Raw genomic sequence first — 14,859 nt, 5'->3', positions numbered from 1 at the left:
GATTGGGGCCTAAAAGTTAATGGCGATACTCACATGTATAAATCTTTGCAGGATTGGAGGCTTAAATGGGGGGCATGTATAGATATTTGTATTTCACACACATTTATTTTAATGTGGAGACCTATTTCTTGGAACCAATTTGAGGGAATATAAATTCATAAGCAATGGAGCTGAAAATTGAAAGAGTTTAGGTGGAGTGTTGCAAATAGGGAGAAAATATATATATCGTGGGGGAGTCTAATCACTGGAGAATTGTCATCTTGGAAATAAGAAGAAAAATATTGTGTTAGGTGACTAAATATTATTTTCAAATTCTGTGTTTTAAATAGCATGAAGTGCTTAGAGCCTTGGACAGGCACCAGAAAAAGCAATGTATGTAAAACAGATACATTTATTAATGTGGGATTCCAAATACCTACAGAGTATTGATGAAATTATTTTATAGTGATTTAAGAAATTGGTCTGTTTCCTCAAAATTTATACTTAGTCTTTTTAGAATAAATCAAATAAAATTCATTTTATCTTCTAGCAAATACAATATGCTCCCTCAGTGAGAGATGGCATTTTTAATGAACATGCATCCCGATCTTGCAAACACGTATGTATGTGAGTAACTAAGTATACATGTCATCCCACTGAGTTCTGTATTGTATTTTAGAATATAAATCTGAGTATTTTATAACTGTTTCAAGGTAGTGGTTTTTATTTTATATGGTTTTATTTTTATTAAATCAACAAATGTTTTATAGCTTTATAGTTCTTCATCACATCTATTTTAACCAAGTCTTTCTCAATGATTTCCTTCTTCCCCCCCCCCCCATTTTTGTTTCTACATTTATTTTCAGCTTATGAAAATGGACAAAAGTAACCTATTTAACATAGAAGATGAGGGATGGAATAGAGAAGGGATAAATCTTTCTTTCTGCAACACTTCCACTTTGTACTAAAAAGGGTTAACATAAAATTTCACTTTTATAAGCAGAAAATAAAGTTCCTGCAACAGACCATTTGTGCAAGCTGTTGTTTGTGGGAAACTGTGTTAAGAACAGAAGAACAGCCATACTGGGTCCGACCAAAGGTCCATCTAGCCCAGCATCCTGTCCTCTGACAGTGGCCGATGGCAGGTGCCCCAAAGGGAATGAACAGACAGGTTATCATCAAGTGATCCATGCCCTGTCACCCAATCCCAGTTTCTGGCAAACAGAGGCTAGAGACAACCATTCCTGCCCATCCTGGCTAATAACCATTGATGGACCTATCTTCCATGAATCTATCTAGCTCCCTTTTGAACCCCATTATAGTATTGGCCTTCACAACCCCTCTGGCAAGGAGTTCCAGCGGTTGACAGTGCGTTGTGTGAAAAAAATACTTTTTTGTGTTTGTTTTAAACCTGCTACCAATTAATTTCATTTGGTGGCCCCTTGTTCTTGTATTATGAGGAGGAGTAAATAACACTTCCTTATTTACTTTCTCTATACACCACATGATTTTATAGACCTCTATCATATTCCCCCTTGGTCACCTCTTTTCCAAGCTGAAAAGTCCCAGTCTTATTAATCTCTCCTCATATGGAAGCCATTCTATACCCCTACTCATTTTTGTTGCCCTTTTCTGAACCTTTTCCAATTCCAATCTATCTTTTTTGAGATGGGGTGACCACATCTGCATGCAGTATTCAAGGTGTGGGCGAACCATGGATTTATATACAGGCAATATGATATTTTCTGTCTTATTATCTATCCCTTTCTTGATGAGTCCCAACATTCTGTTTGCTTTTTTGACTGCAGCTGCACATTGAGTGAATGATTTCAGAGAACTATCCACAATGACTCCAAGATCTCTTTCTTGAGAGGTAACAGCTAATTTAGACCCCATCATTTTATATGTACAGTTATGATTATGTTTTCCAATGTGCATTACTTTGCATTTATCAACATTAAATTTCATCTGCCATTTTGTTGCCCAGGCACCCAGTTTTGTGAGATTCTTTTGTAGCTCTTCGCAGTCTGCCTGGGACTTAACTATCTTGAGTAGTTTTGTATCATCTGCAAATTTTGCCACCTCAGTGTTTACCCCTTTTTCCAGATCGTTTATGAATATGTTAAATAGGACTGGGCCCAGTACAGATCCCTGGGGGACACCACTACACCATTTACATCTCTCCATTCTGAAAACTGACCATTTATTCCTACCCTTTGTTTCCTATCTTTTAACCAGTTACCAATCCATAAGAGAACCTTCCCTCTTATCCCATGACTGCCTCTTTTGCTTAAGAGCCTTTGGTGAGGGACCTTGCCAAAGGCTTTCTGAAAATCTAAATACACTATATCCACCGGATCTCCTTTGTCCGCATGCTTGTTGATCCCCTCAAAGAATTCTAGTAGAGTGGTGAGGCATGATTTCCCTTTACAACACCATGTTGACTATTTCCCAACGAATTATGTTCATCTATATGTCTGACAATTTTGTTCTTTATGATAGTTTCAACCAATGTGCCCGGTACTGAAGTGAGGCTTACTGGCCTGTAGTTGCCAGGGTCACCTCTGGAGCCCTTTTTAAAAATTGCCGTCACATTAGCTATCCTCCAGTCATTTGGTACAGAAGCTGATTTAAATGATAGGTGACAGTTAGTAGTCCTGCAATTTCACCTTTGAGTTCCTTCAAAACTCTTGGGTGAAATACCATCAGGTCCTGGAGACTTATTACTATTTAATTTATCAATTTGTTAAGTAAACAGGCAGCCACATTCAACAGCATGTGAACTTTCTGAATGGTCTTCAGGTGCAGTTCCATGGAGAGCACATTGAACTGATCCGTTCTGTAGGTGATAATGGCATAACTATTGTATACAGATTGTACTGTATATAAGCCTGGATAACTGAATATAGAAATAATCATTTGACTAACACACGGTCATATACTGTAATGCCCAGTCAGGCAGTGTGTGATTTGATTTTTTAAGAGGACAATTTTTAATGTTTAAAAAGGCATAATACAACCCATAACCTATATAGACTACTGTTTCTCAAGTTTTCAAGCTGGCAACCCCTTTTTTAACCTCAAAAGTTTTCATGACCACCTTACATTTACTAGAAAAGTGCATAAAATGTATCAGTGATAATCATGATAAGCCTATGTAATTTATCCAAATATAATTTGACGTTAATATTTATAATTTAGTATATAATTATTTATACTAATTTATAATATCTCTCTCTCGCTCGCTCTCTAAATTTATTTCATTTTCTTTGTTGTAGAATTGTAATCAAATTTTCAATGACTTGCAGCCTCCCTGATTGTCTTTTATCATCCCTAAGAGGGCTGCGACACAACGATCTGAACCATACATACTTCTGCATCTACACATGCGCCTTTATTGGATGTACCACTGTACAAGTTTCTGTGTACTGTGGAACTCCACTAAGTACTAATATAATTGCTAACCCTCTACTGAACATGTTTTAAACGATCTATTATATATACACACACCTGGTTTACTTGCCATTGCTACCAGTGGTAGAAAATCTTTAGATGTGTAGAAACCTTGGTCCATTCTCAGTCCTTGGAATATACCATCTTTGTTTGGTTCTGGTAAACCTAATACATATAATTTTAAGCAGATCATTTAGAAAACTTCAAAGATTAAAAAACAAGAGGTAAGCAGGACAAACAGTCTTAAAAATCTCCAAAATACCAACAGTTTTACCAAACCAGGGCCTCACCAAACCACCTTGCATCCGAAAATAACACCACGATGCTAACCAGTCAGTTTAATCAATTAGGAAGGGGCATAAGTACCAGAGCACATTTGTATGTCATCATCAGTGGCTGTTCTTGATTTATTTTCAGGAACCTGCAAGTTCTTATTGGTCTTTATATATTTATGGTTATTAATAACATAGTTGTACAGCAACAGTATGCGATAAGGTAGAGAAACTTCACAATTAAACCAAAACATTGCAAAGGATGTCTTTCCATTTCTGTGCAGCTGGGTAGCAGAGAAAATGGATTAGATGGCATGGGAGTTAGGAAGTTATTTTTCATCCAAATTGAATGAAATAACATGACATTTTCAACAAAAGTCTGGACTTTTATATCTAAACAGGAAACAAGTTAACAAAATACTCTCTAATACGTTAACTTTTAAAATCATTAGATAACTGAGGTATGTAATTGTAAAATAATTAGTAAGTATATAGTATAAAAAAACTGAACAAAACATTTTTTCATTGGAAAGTACTGACTCATAAAAACTGAAACTTCATGGGAAAAAGTTGATTTTGATCGATTTCCCAATTTGAAAAAAGAACTGGGGGGTGTGCGGGGGGAGGGAGAATGGGAGTTGCCTCTTCACTGTTCATGCCTTTTTCCAAATCATTTATGAATATGCTGAATAGCACTGGTCCCAGTACAGATTCTTGGGGGACCCTGCTATTTACCTCTCTCCACTAAGAAAACTGACCATTTAGTCGTATCCTTTGTTTCCTATCTTTTAACCAGTTACTGATCCATGAGAGGACCTCCCAGGACTGCTTAGTATCCCATGACTGCTTACTTTGCTTAAGAGCCTTTGGTGAGGGGCCTTGTCAAATGTTTACTCAAAGTCCAAGTTGCAACATTACCCAGGGTACAATCTGGACTGGTGAACAGCTGTTAGTACCTTGTATAATGGTACTAACACTTCCTTGTCTCTACTGGGAATACCTTGTCTGATGCATCCTAGGACTGCATTAGCCCTTTTCATGGCCACATCACATTGATGGCTCATAGTCATTCTGTGATCAAACAATACATCCAGGTCTTTCTCCTCCTCTGTCGCTTCCAACTGACAAGTCCCCAGCTTATAGCTTGTTGTTAGTCCCAAAATGCATGACTTTGCACTATTACATTTCATCCCATTTCTATTACTCCAGTTTACAATGTCAGCCAGATCTTCTTGTATGATATTCCAGTCCTCCTCTGTATTGGTTATACCTCCCTTCTTTGTGTCATCCGCAAATTTTATTAGCACACACTCACTTTTTGTGAGAAGGTCAATAATAAAAATGTTAAATAAGATTGGTCCCAAGACATCGATTCCTCATTTTTTTTTATTACTTTTCCTCCTCTTTGAGGATCCTCTCCACCTGGGGTTCAGGTGACAGCCAGTCTGTTCCTTTGCCAAGATGTAAATTATTCACTCACACCCTTCTTTCTGCCAAAGAATGGCCACTTAATCAAGTGATAGTCCATTTGATTTTGTTGACACTTGGCTGAGTCGTCAGTTTGCCTTTTGTCTCTGAGGAACTGATTTGTGCTGCTTCCCCAGATTTGGAATATGCCTTAATAATATCATACAATAGAATCTTATAACTTTACAACCAAGGTTGCCACACATATTTTATCAGGACAATAATCATCAGCAAACTATGAATTTTCAAACAATACCTCACAAGGCATACTTTGTACATACTTTATCATAGTCTTGTAAAAGTGGTCAACATAGGAGTACAGTCTGTCACACAAGTACATTATATCCACTATATCACCCTTGTCCACATGTTTCTTGACACCCTCGGAGAACTCTAACAGATTGGTGAGGCATGATTTCCATTTACAAAAGCAGTGTTGACTCTTCCCCAAGATATCGTGATCATTTGTGTTTCTATTCATTCTGTTCTTAACTATAGTTTCAACCAATTTGCCTGGTACTGGAGTTAGGGTTTAATGGCCTGTAATTACCAGGATCACCTCTGGATCCTTTTTTAAAAATAGGCGTTAAAATAGCTATCTTCCAATCATCTGGTACAGAGGATGATTTAAGTGATAGGTAACACACCATAGTTTGTAGTTCTGTAATTTCGTATCTGAGTTCCTTCAGATTTAGTCCTGGTGACTTATTGCTGTTTAATTTATCAATTTGTTCCAAAACCTCCTTTACTCACACCTCAATCTGGGACAGTTCATCAGATGTCACCTAAAAAGAATGGCTGAAGCGTGGAAACCTCCCTCACATCCTCTGCAGTGAAGACCGATGCAAAGAATTAATTTAGTTTCTCTGCAACAGCCTTGTCTTTCTTTAGTGCTCCTTTAGCACCTCAATCATCCAGCGGGCCCCACTGATTGTTTGGCAGGCTTCTTGCTTCCAATGTACTTACTCTTCAATTTCTTTTTTGGCATGATTCATGATTTTTGAACACTTGTGGCTGGAAATACTACATGTCTATAGCTAGATGTTGAGAAAAATCAGGTAAGGAAATACTTGTGCAAATTCAGTGTATAGCAGATTAGAACCCCTGAACATCATACTTCCTCTGAAAGTAAGAACATTCGCTAATGAACAATGAATAAGGGATAGGCGGAGGTGCTGCCAGTTAATTGGTGTGTATTTATTAAGTGTACGTAAAATATGTATATGAAATGGTCCAAAAATTGTACAGATTGTGATTGCTCTTTCTCCCCTGCTAGTCATATGTTGTTTTATCATTCTAAAATGGGTACCACAATAAGCAGCCCTACAGCACTGTGCTTTCCTCTCTCTAACTCTCAGTGCTTAAGCCTCTGCCCAAAAGACTGAGGATAGAGTTGAGAGAGAGAGTTGACCCACTACTGCTACTGGGTTTTACACTACCAGAGGTGACATTCCATCCTTAATCTGTGTGCAAAACTCATTGACATTAGCATGCGTTCCAGTGTGAATTAAATTAATATGTGGCCCTAATCTCCCCCTCACCCAGCACCTTCAAAAATGAAAACAATACTCACCCCAAACCAAAAGTACTCTCATCCCTTTTTACCAGTGCAGTCTCTCTCTCTAACTGAGCTTGATTCTACTCCTATTAAAGTCAGTGACATAACTCCCACTAATCTTAAGAGGATCAGAATCAGGGCAAGAGTCTAATGCTAATGGGCCAGATTCACTGCTGGTCCAATACCACTGAAACCTGGATCAAGGATGGAATTTGGTCCAAGATCTTTTATGCTGACTACTGTGATAATAAAATAGAATACTAGGGATCTACTGCTTAGTATCAATTTTATTGTTATTTGCATGAGATGCATTTTCTTTTCACAGAAAAATCTAAGAAAACCACATTTATAATATTTACATTTGAAGGAAATGCTAAGGGATTTCCCCTCACATGCTCATATATGTCTGGCACAGTTACAAGCCCTTTCCTATGCTTTCACACTGGCTGTACTGGATTCTAATATATAAACTTTCTCATTGGTGTTTGCCATGGTAACGATTGCAGATACTTCAATTAAACAAGGAGATCAAGTACCATCAAGTACTTCACACAGCCAGTAGCCACCCATGAGAGAGACTTTATATGGACAGAGAGAGAAATACAAGAACCAATACCCACCCTGCAGAGATATCCTTCAGTAATAAACTGCCACCTAACAGAAATACACTTTAGAGAGAGATCAAATATTGATAAATAGCCAGTAGCCACTCAGGAGAGACAATTTGGAGAAACACAGTTACATGGAAGAAATATAGTTTAGAGCAAAAGAGTCACATAGGAAAGATACAATTTGGGGAAAAAACAGTCACCAATGATAGATACAATTCAGGGTAAAGAACTATCCAGGAGAGAGAGGATTTGGAGACACTATCCACCCAAGAGAAATACCCTTTGAAGATGCATTAAAGAGATCCTTTAGAGCAGTGCTTCTCAAAGCTGGTCCGCCGCTTGTTCAGGGAAAGCCCCGGCGGTCTGGGCCGGTTTGTTTACCTGCCCCGTCTGCAGGTTTGGCCGATCGCAGCTCCCACTGGCCGCGGTTCGCCGCTCCAGGTCAATGGGGGCTGCGGGAAGGGCGGCCAGCACCTCCCTTGGCCCGCGCCGCGGCAGGTAAACAAATCGGCTTGGACTGCCTGGGGCTTTCCCTGAACAAGCGGCAGACCAGCTTTGAGAACCACTGCTTTAGAGCAATGATACTCAGACCTTAATGGTTCAGAAGCCAAATTAACAATCAACATTAACCAAAAGAGCCAGAGTAGTGTGAATTCATTGGCTATATATTATTCTCACAGCAAAATGACTGATGAAGTATTATTTTATCAACTACAATTGGTTAATAACATAGTAAAATCATCCTGATTGGTTAATAACTTAGACTGACATACTTAAATCACACAGTGTTTTAATATCATGTGCTATAGGAGACACATTAAAGAGACACTTGTGGCTCCCAAGCCTCAGTCTGACTATCACTCATATTTTACTGATACTGATGCACAATAGCCAGCAGCCACCCAAGAAGTATACACCACAGAACTACATAAACAACAGAGGCTCTAGTGAGTATATTCTCGCCTCTCAAAATCCACCGAGTAAGCCATCAAAGAGACCCTTTTGTTCAGTATTTGGTATTCCCTGATCATAAACAATCATTCATCTCCAAATCTCCTGCCTGTAACATACATCAAAGCTTAACAATAACTTAGCCATTTCCCATTGCTGTACTGAGGAACACTCCTTTGAGGGGAGTTTCTGGAGGGAACTGCTGTGTACTCTCATGGTTGCCAGTGGTAAGGTTGGGTGGAGATGGGAGATTAGGGGGCACAAAAGCACTGTTCAGTGTCAGATATCTTGAATATTATTTTACTTTTATTTCCTTTGAATTGTCACATAAATTGTTAAAGACATTTCAGTTAAATTCTCCTCTGTTTTTCATTGTGGAGCTTTGGACAGCAACAGTTTACTTAATTGTCAAGAACCCTTTTTTTTAATTAAAAATTAGCAAATTCATGGAGGGGAGGCTTTTGGTAGGAATGAAATGGTTTGCATTTTGGATTAACGCTGCAAGCCAGTTGCCTCTCCATGGCTAAGGGACAAGGCATTGTGTTTGCAGAACTGGCGGAGTGGATGCTTCACCCACCCCCACTTCTCCTGGCTTCTGCAGAGTGGCTCAGCACAGGGAAGAGAACAGCCACCAAGGACTGGGAATGATACAAAACATTTGAAATGGTCACAGGGTGAATGGACCACTCTGACTTTTCATGGACAAACGGTTCCCTTTCCCTTACTAGAAGTAGGTGAGCCTGCACACCAACCACACCCACTGCCTTTCCATGTAGTTCCCATTCATAAGGGGAAGGGTTGGGGCTTTGCACAACCATAAATGTCATTAAACAGTTCTTCCTCTACCTGGGCCCTTTAAAAGCCTACCCCCCACTCTCTCCCTCCCTCTCGCCCATTTTGTGTGGCCCAGGGACTGCCACTCTCAGAATGGGCTGAGAAAAGCACAGATACAGGGGCACAGTGACTACTCGTTAATACTCTGTTATAGCTTCCACTAAATGTTTTATAATGGTTCATGGGATTTCAACAAAATCATTGATTTGCAGCCATATCTTGCTCAGGGACCAAGTTGAGGTGGAGTGTGGGTGGATGTGGTGAGGGGGCCGGCTTCAGGCATGTATTACTAGAGCCAGACGGGAGTGTGGGGGTGCACTGTAACTTACCAACCTCGGATTCCGGTTCCTGCCACGGCTTAGGGTCCTTCTAAAATGACTCCTCGGGGGGATTCCTGAACCGGGTCTGCCAGGTAGAGCTATTGAGTAACATGCTCCTCTTCCTCCGGGTCTCCCCGGCTTCCTCTAAAGTCCCTGTTGCCTCCCTGCCCCTCAGCTGTGTCCTGTCATATGATGAGGCTGGTGGGGTGGAGGAGGGGGTTGTGTCTGAATTCAGGTTCAGTACTCGTGGCCATCAAGAGCACCCAGTCCAGGTCATTGGAGTAAGGGTATATGCTAGATCCCCACCGGGAGTGACTGAGTCCTTCACTCTCTGGTACAGGTGCCTGGGGTGCTTCATGTGCTCCCAGCACTAGGATGGAGTCTGGTGAATGTCTGTCTCCTACAGCCCTCTGTGAAATCTCCGGATACAGGAGACTGTTTCTGCTGGTACGGACAAAGTCGGAAGAACAGCGTATTCTGACCATGCGCTGATTAGCCCCCAGATGTGCTCCGGAGACCAGGCAGCAGTTCTTTAAGCATAGTCCATGATTGCTGGGGTTGATCAATACAGTTCAAGGGAGAACTGAAAGTGCTCAGCACTGGTTGCCAGTACTGCTGGGAATGGAGGATCAGAGATCTTTGGGTAAAGGACAGGCAACAAAGGGATCAATGCATTGTGGAACTGATGCCGGAAGACTATTGATACGTGTGACCTGGTACATGCCCCTTGCTGCCATCCACACTGCACTGGGTTCAGGGCAGAGGCATGTACGTACCCACACCCCTCATGCATGCTAGCTTTCACACACTAGGCTGTCCTTCTGGAACTTGCTCTAGGAATTTAGATGCGGAAAATAGGGGGATTATGGCACAACAACGCACATGTAACCTTGTACACTCACAAGTATAGACACACCCTCAGCCAGGTCTTTAAAAAAAGAAAATGCTGCTGTTACTGCTGCAATTACTGCCCAGGCCTGTGAGGAAAACTAAAAGGGAGAGGAGGCTGGGGCGAAGAGGTACAGCATACATCTCTCTCCCACTCGGATTAAATTCCCTCTCTCCTTCTAAGCCTGCATTCGTTGTTTGGGTTACTTAAATCTGGTACGTTCGGCCAGATTTACATGTGTGAATGAACTTCTCAACCAGTTCTAATAACTGACACACAAAATAAGCCTTATCCCATGGTAAGGGTCAAATATAAACAAAAACTGGAGTTAAAGTTTTAAATATATATCAGTAGCCTAAGGGGAGGGGTTTTTTTTAAATCCAAACATGGAAAAGTCAGAAAATTCAGAGTTAAGGTTATATGTTAAAAAATTTTAAACACTGGTAAGTAAGTAAATGTAGAGTTAAAAAGCCTCAGACAAGCTGAACCTTGCATTTCTGCTTCCTCACTTCAGATAGAGTTGTTGCTGTCAAAAGGTAGGGATAAAGAGCTATTATCACATAGACGTCTCAAACTAAAGGCTACTTTTTTTTATTAAAAAGTTGAATCAATTATTTAAGAACAAAATGGAACTCAGCTATGGACCAGCACCGCCATAATTATAGACAGGGTTGGTAATACTGCTATTAGTGAGGCTGCCCAATACCTTCTATTATAAGTCCGTTTTCCGTTGCTTATCACTCTGTCAAACATTGACTTTTTGGGCTAAAATTTTCCATGGTGGGTGTTTGCCTCAGAATGAATTACTTTTGGAAAATGTCAGTCAAAATTTAGCCATTTCTGAAAATGAGGCTAGGAAAAAACACATTGTTTTGCCCATGTTAAAAAATTCTGACCACCTTTTTGTTGAAATGTGTTAGCACCTCATTCCCTGGAGCAAGACTTGAAATCTGGCAGGGTGCGGCCTTTGTGTCAGGAAAATCAACCCAGATTTGGCCACACTATAAACCTCTGAAAAATTGCAGCTTGTATATGGTCAGTAGAGAAATCTTTGATTTTAGCAGTTAAATCTCCAAAGATGCCATCCTCACTATTACTGTTCTTCCCTTCTTAAAATGTTTTATTAGGCTAGATGAATAAATGACATACCTCCCATAGGAAGCATCCATATACCTATTTTTTCTGCTGCAAAGAGCCTTTTTGAATTAATCGAAGACACCTATGTTTCCACTCTGTCCCTAACTTTTTATGCACTCAGCTTTCTCATTGGCCTTTCATACTTCTATATCAAATATTTCAGATATACACCTCTGCTTAGGGTGACCAGATGTCCCAATTTTATATGGACAGTCCTGATATTTGGGGCTTTTTCTTATATAGGCTCCTATTACCCCCCACCCCCATCCCGATTTTTCACACTTGCGGTCTGGTCTGGTCACCCTACCTCTGCTTGATAAACTTCTCAGTTTGCCAGGAAATTAACAGACACTGGTACTGTATGATCACCAAACAGCAAAGATGCATGACAGAGAAGAATACATATATTTAAAATTTTGTTCCTATAAGTATCCTTTATTATTTTTGAATGCTCTGTTCCTCTTCAACATGTCTGGGTTCTGATCAGGGGGAAAGGAGATCAAAAATCTATGCACAAAAATCTGTTTTATTCTATGTCGCTGTGCAAACTGTATTACACGTTTTAAGTACATTAAAGTACTACTTTAAAAGATAATATTAAAACAGTAGCTTTTCATAACTGTCCAAAACTTAGTTTTCCCTAGACATAAGATCCATATCTGTATTCAGTTTTACATGCTCAACGTATTTGTTTACATCAGTTTATGATGAACAGGATTAAGTACTGATAATTTTGCTGTCAATCCATCAATGTTAAACAATGATTTAGGTTTGAACTGTTCTAAAATGCAACATTATGCTACTGCTTACTCCAACTGTAGAACACTACTTATTATACTAATGCTCTATTAAAATTCATTCTAACACAACCACTGGAATAATATTAAACAGAAAGTCATTGGTATCTAAAGAGTTACTCACTGTATATTTTTAAAGGCTTAATCCTAAGAGATGCAATTCCCAATAAAGTTGCAGGTGCTCTGCAGGTGCTCCACATCTCTCAAGGTCAGGCCATTAGTGATTAGCACATTAGTAAATACTTTTGAGGCTTATATTTTTAAAGGATCTTTCTCTTTTCTCCTGGAGAAGGCTTTTTTATGGTGGCAGCTTTGTTACTTCCTGTTGTGCAGTTCAATAGAGTATGTTTTTAGGTGCCTGATTTTTTTTGTTTGTTATGTATGTTGATGGAGATAAGTGTTTTAATTACTTTTTTAATGTCTATGCTTTTGTATTTTTCTCCTCTCCCACTTCTATTTCCTGCTGTTGAGATTACTGCCTCATCTCCACAGCAGGTGGCTCTTTCAAATTTGTTTTCTTTGTAAGCCTGGTAGATTTATTTTGTAATATAACTGCTTCTTTTTACTGTTTTTTATTAATGATTTCTTTACTCTGGGATAGGGTATACTTGCCCAGTCCTAAAGAGTAATTCCCTAATGATAGCTGAGGGCTTTGTTAATTTAAAAAAAAAAATAGAAAAGTGGGGGGAGGGGAAGGAAATCACTACAAGGCACCTGGGTTACAGAGGAACTACTTAGATAGGGTTGTGGTGGGGAGTTCTTCCCTCCCCTCTCCCTCGCTTCATTCCAGGTGGGAGAGCAGTGCAGGAGGAGCCTGAGAGAAGTCCCTCATGCCAAGTGAAGCTGAGCACCTCACAGTGTGTGGGGGAATGGGACCCTACCTCATAATCTGCCTCCCGGACTCATCACATTAATGCACAAGCGCTGAACTGTAGCACGTGTGCACTGGCCGCACTGAAGCCTGCTGTGTGGCAGCTGCTGCCTGAGCCCAACAAAGTCAGGGGGGAATGCGCAGATAGATGGAGGCCCAGTGGAGGAGGTCGATGCAAATGTAGAGAGCAATGGGGCCTCTTAGGAGTGTGTACACAGGCAGAGGGAGATGCCCTGAGATGTGTGTATGCACCCACACATGCGTACAGATGTGTGTGCACAAGGATGGTGCTATGTGTGCACAGGGACGGTGCCCCCCAGGCTGTGGGGTGTATAGAGAGAATTTGTTTTTTGATTCCTAATTAGTTTTGGCCATCACATTGCTATCATCAACCATGGACGTCACTTCCAAACAGACGACGATGCACTCTGTCAACTTATTGTTCTCCCTTTACCTGCCTGTCTTGACTAAACAAACTGGCTGGTGAAAAAAGAGCTTCCTGCTATTTAGTGCATCAGAGTCAAGTCCTTCTGGGAAAAATAGTCTTTGTTTTATATCCTTGATTATCATTCTCCTTAACCTCACAGCAAAAGGCAGATAGCTTAGAGGCATCTTGACCCCCAAACTTTCTTTTCCCACTCTGCTGCCATTCACAAACAGCAGTCCTAAATTTTCCCCTGACCTGTTTAAAAAAAAAGCAGAGACAGTATTTGTGCAGGTGAATGTCATTTAAAATTTTGGTTGTGGAGCATTCCCCTCCTTCGTAAGCACTGGGGAGCAGAGGAAAAGTCACTGACCTCTGCTTTGTCCCTCTTCCGATTGTGGATGCTCTCCATCCCTATTTAGGAAGGGTGCTTAGGCACATGCTCAAACCCCAGTCAGTTCAACAGGACCCAAGCACATGTGTAAAGTCAAGCATATTCTTAGGTGCTTTCTTAAATCAGTTCCCTTCTCAGCATGGTCATGAGGGATTGGCATATATAAACTATAATTGTGAGGATGACTATATCAGGCAACTATGCAGGATGGGAGTGTTCTGTACCTTGGTCAATTTTCATCAGAAAGGTTGCGGAAGTACAGAACTAGAACTTTAAATATTTTTTCTAAATGGAAATTAAGTTGTTACAGGTTTCCCTGAATAACCAAGCGCGTTCCTCCATCAACAGTTGCCTGTTTGGCAATTTTGTTGTAGTAAACCCATATGAATTGTTATTAAAATATACAAGATAATCACAAAAAATGCTCCTGAAATAGATTAATGTTTACATTTTATCCTTCAAAAATTGAAGAGTATCCAGAATCTACATGGCCCCTTCTGAAAGTGCTCCCCTCCCAACTGCCCATTGAAATCTGAAACAGCACCACTGTTGGGTTAGCATTTTCTTACACTCAAATCAGAATGCATGTGAAGTAGAGTATGTGAAGGAAGATGTCATATGTTTATTAATCAGAATTAGTGTAGACTTAGTGTTAAAGCAAACACTAAGTAGCAAGTTGAACAACAATATATGCGTTGAGGGCTCTCTCAAAGTCTGCATAAGTACTGTAATCTAATTTTTAAATTGTGCAATTTACAGGCCTCATACAGAAACTATTATTCACCTTGAACCAGAAACTTGCCTCTGGACCCCTTTGAATTTCACTGCAAGAGCAGGACAGAAGTGGCAACAGATCTGAATCCCCAAACCATGGACTGGATCAAAATCCCAAAGGAGCTTCT

The 14,859-nt window shown here is 40.1% G+C and overlaps 1 protein-coding gene across 1 annotated transcript in view; it reads right to left on the bottom strand.

Annotated features, from left to right (window-relative positions):
- LOC113407210 (dihydropyrimidine dehydrogenase [NADP(+)]) overlaps positions 1 to 14,859 on the bottom strand; it is a 602,627-nt gene that overhangs the window by 280,636 nt on the left and 307,132 nt on the right. Inside the window, exon 9 of the mRNA XM_026655393.2 lies at positions 3,490 to 3,597. Coding sequence (XP_026511178.1) covers positions 3,490 to 3,597 — 108 coding nt within the window. The remainder of the gene's footprint in view (positions 1 to 3,489; positions 3,598 to 14,859) is intronic.

The sequence above is a fragment of the Terrapene carolina genome, unplaced genomic scaffold (assembly GCF_002925995.2).
Source record: "Terrapene carolina triunguis isolate 2854851 unplaced genomic scaffold, T_m_triunguis-2.0 Scaffold210, whole genome shotgun sequence".
Classification (NCBI taxonomy): domain Eukaryota; kingdom Metazoa; phylum Chordata; order Testudines; family Emydidae; genus Terrapene; species Terrapene triunguis.
Note: the sequence above shows the minus strand (reverse complement) of the source record. Positions and strands in the feature narration are given on the sequence as shown.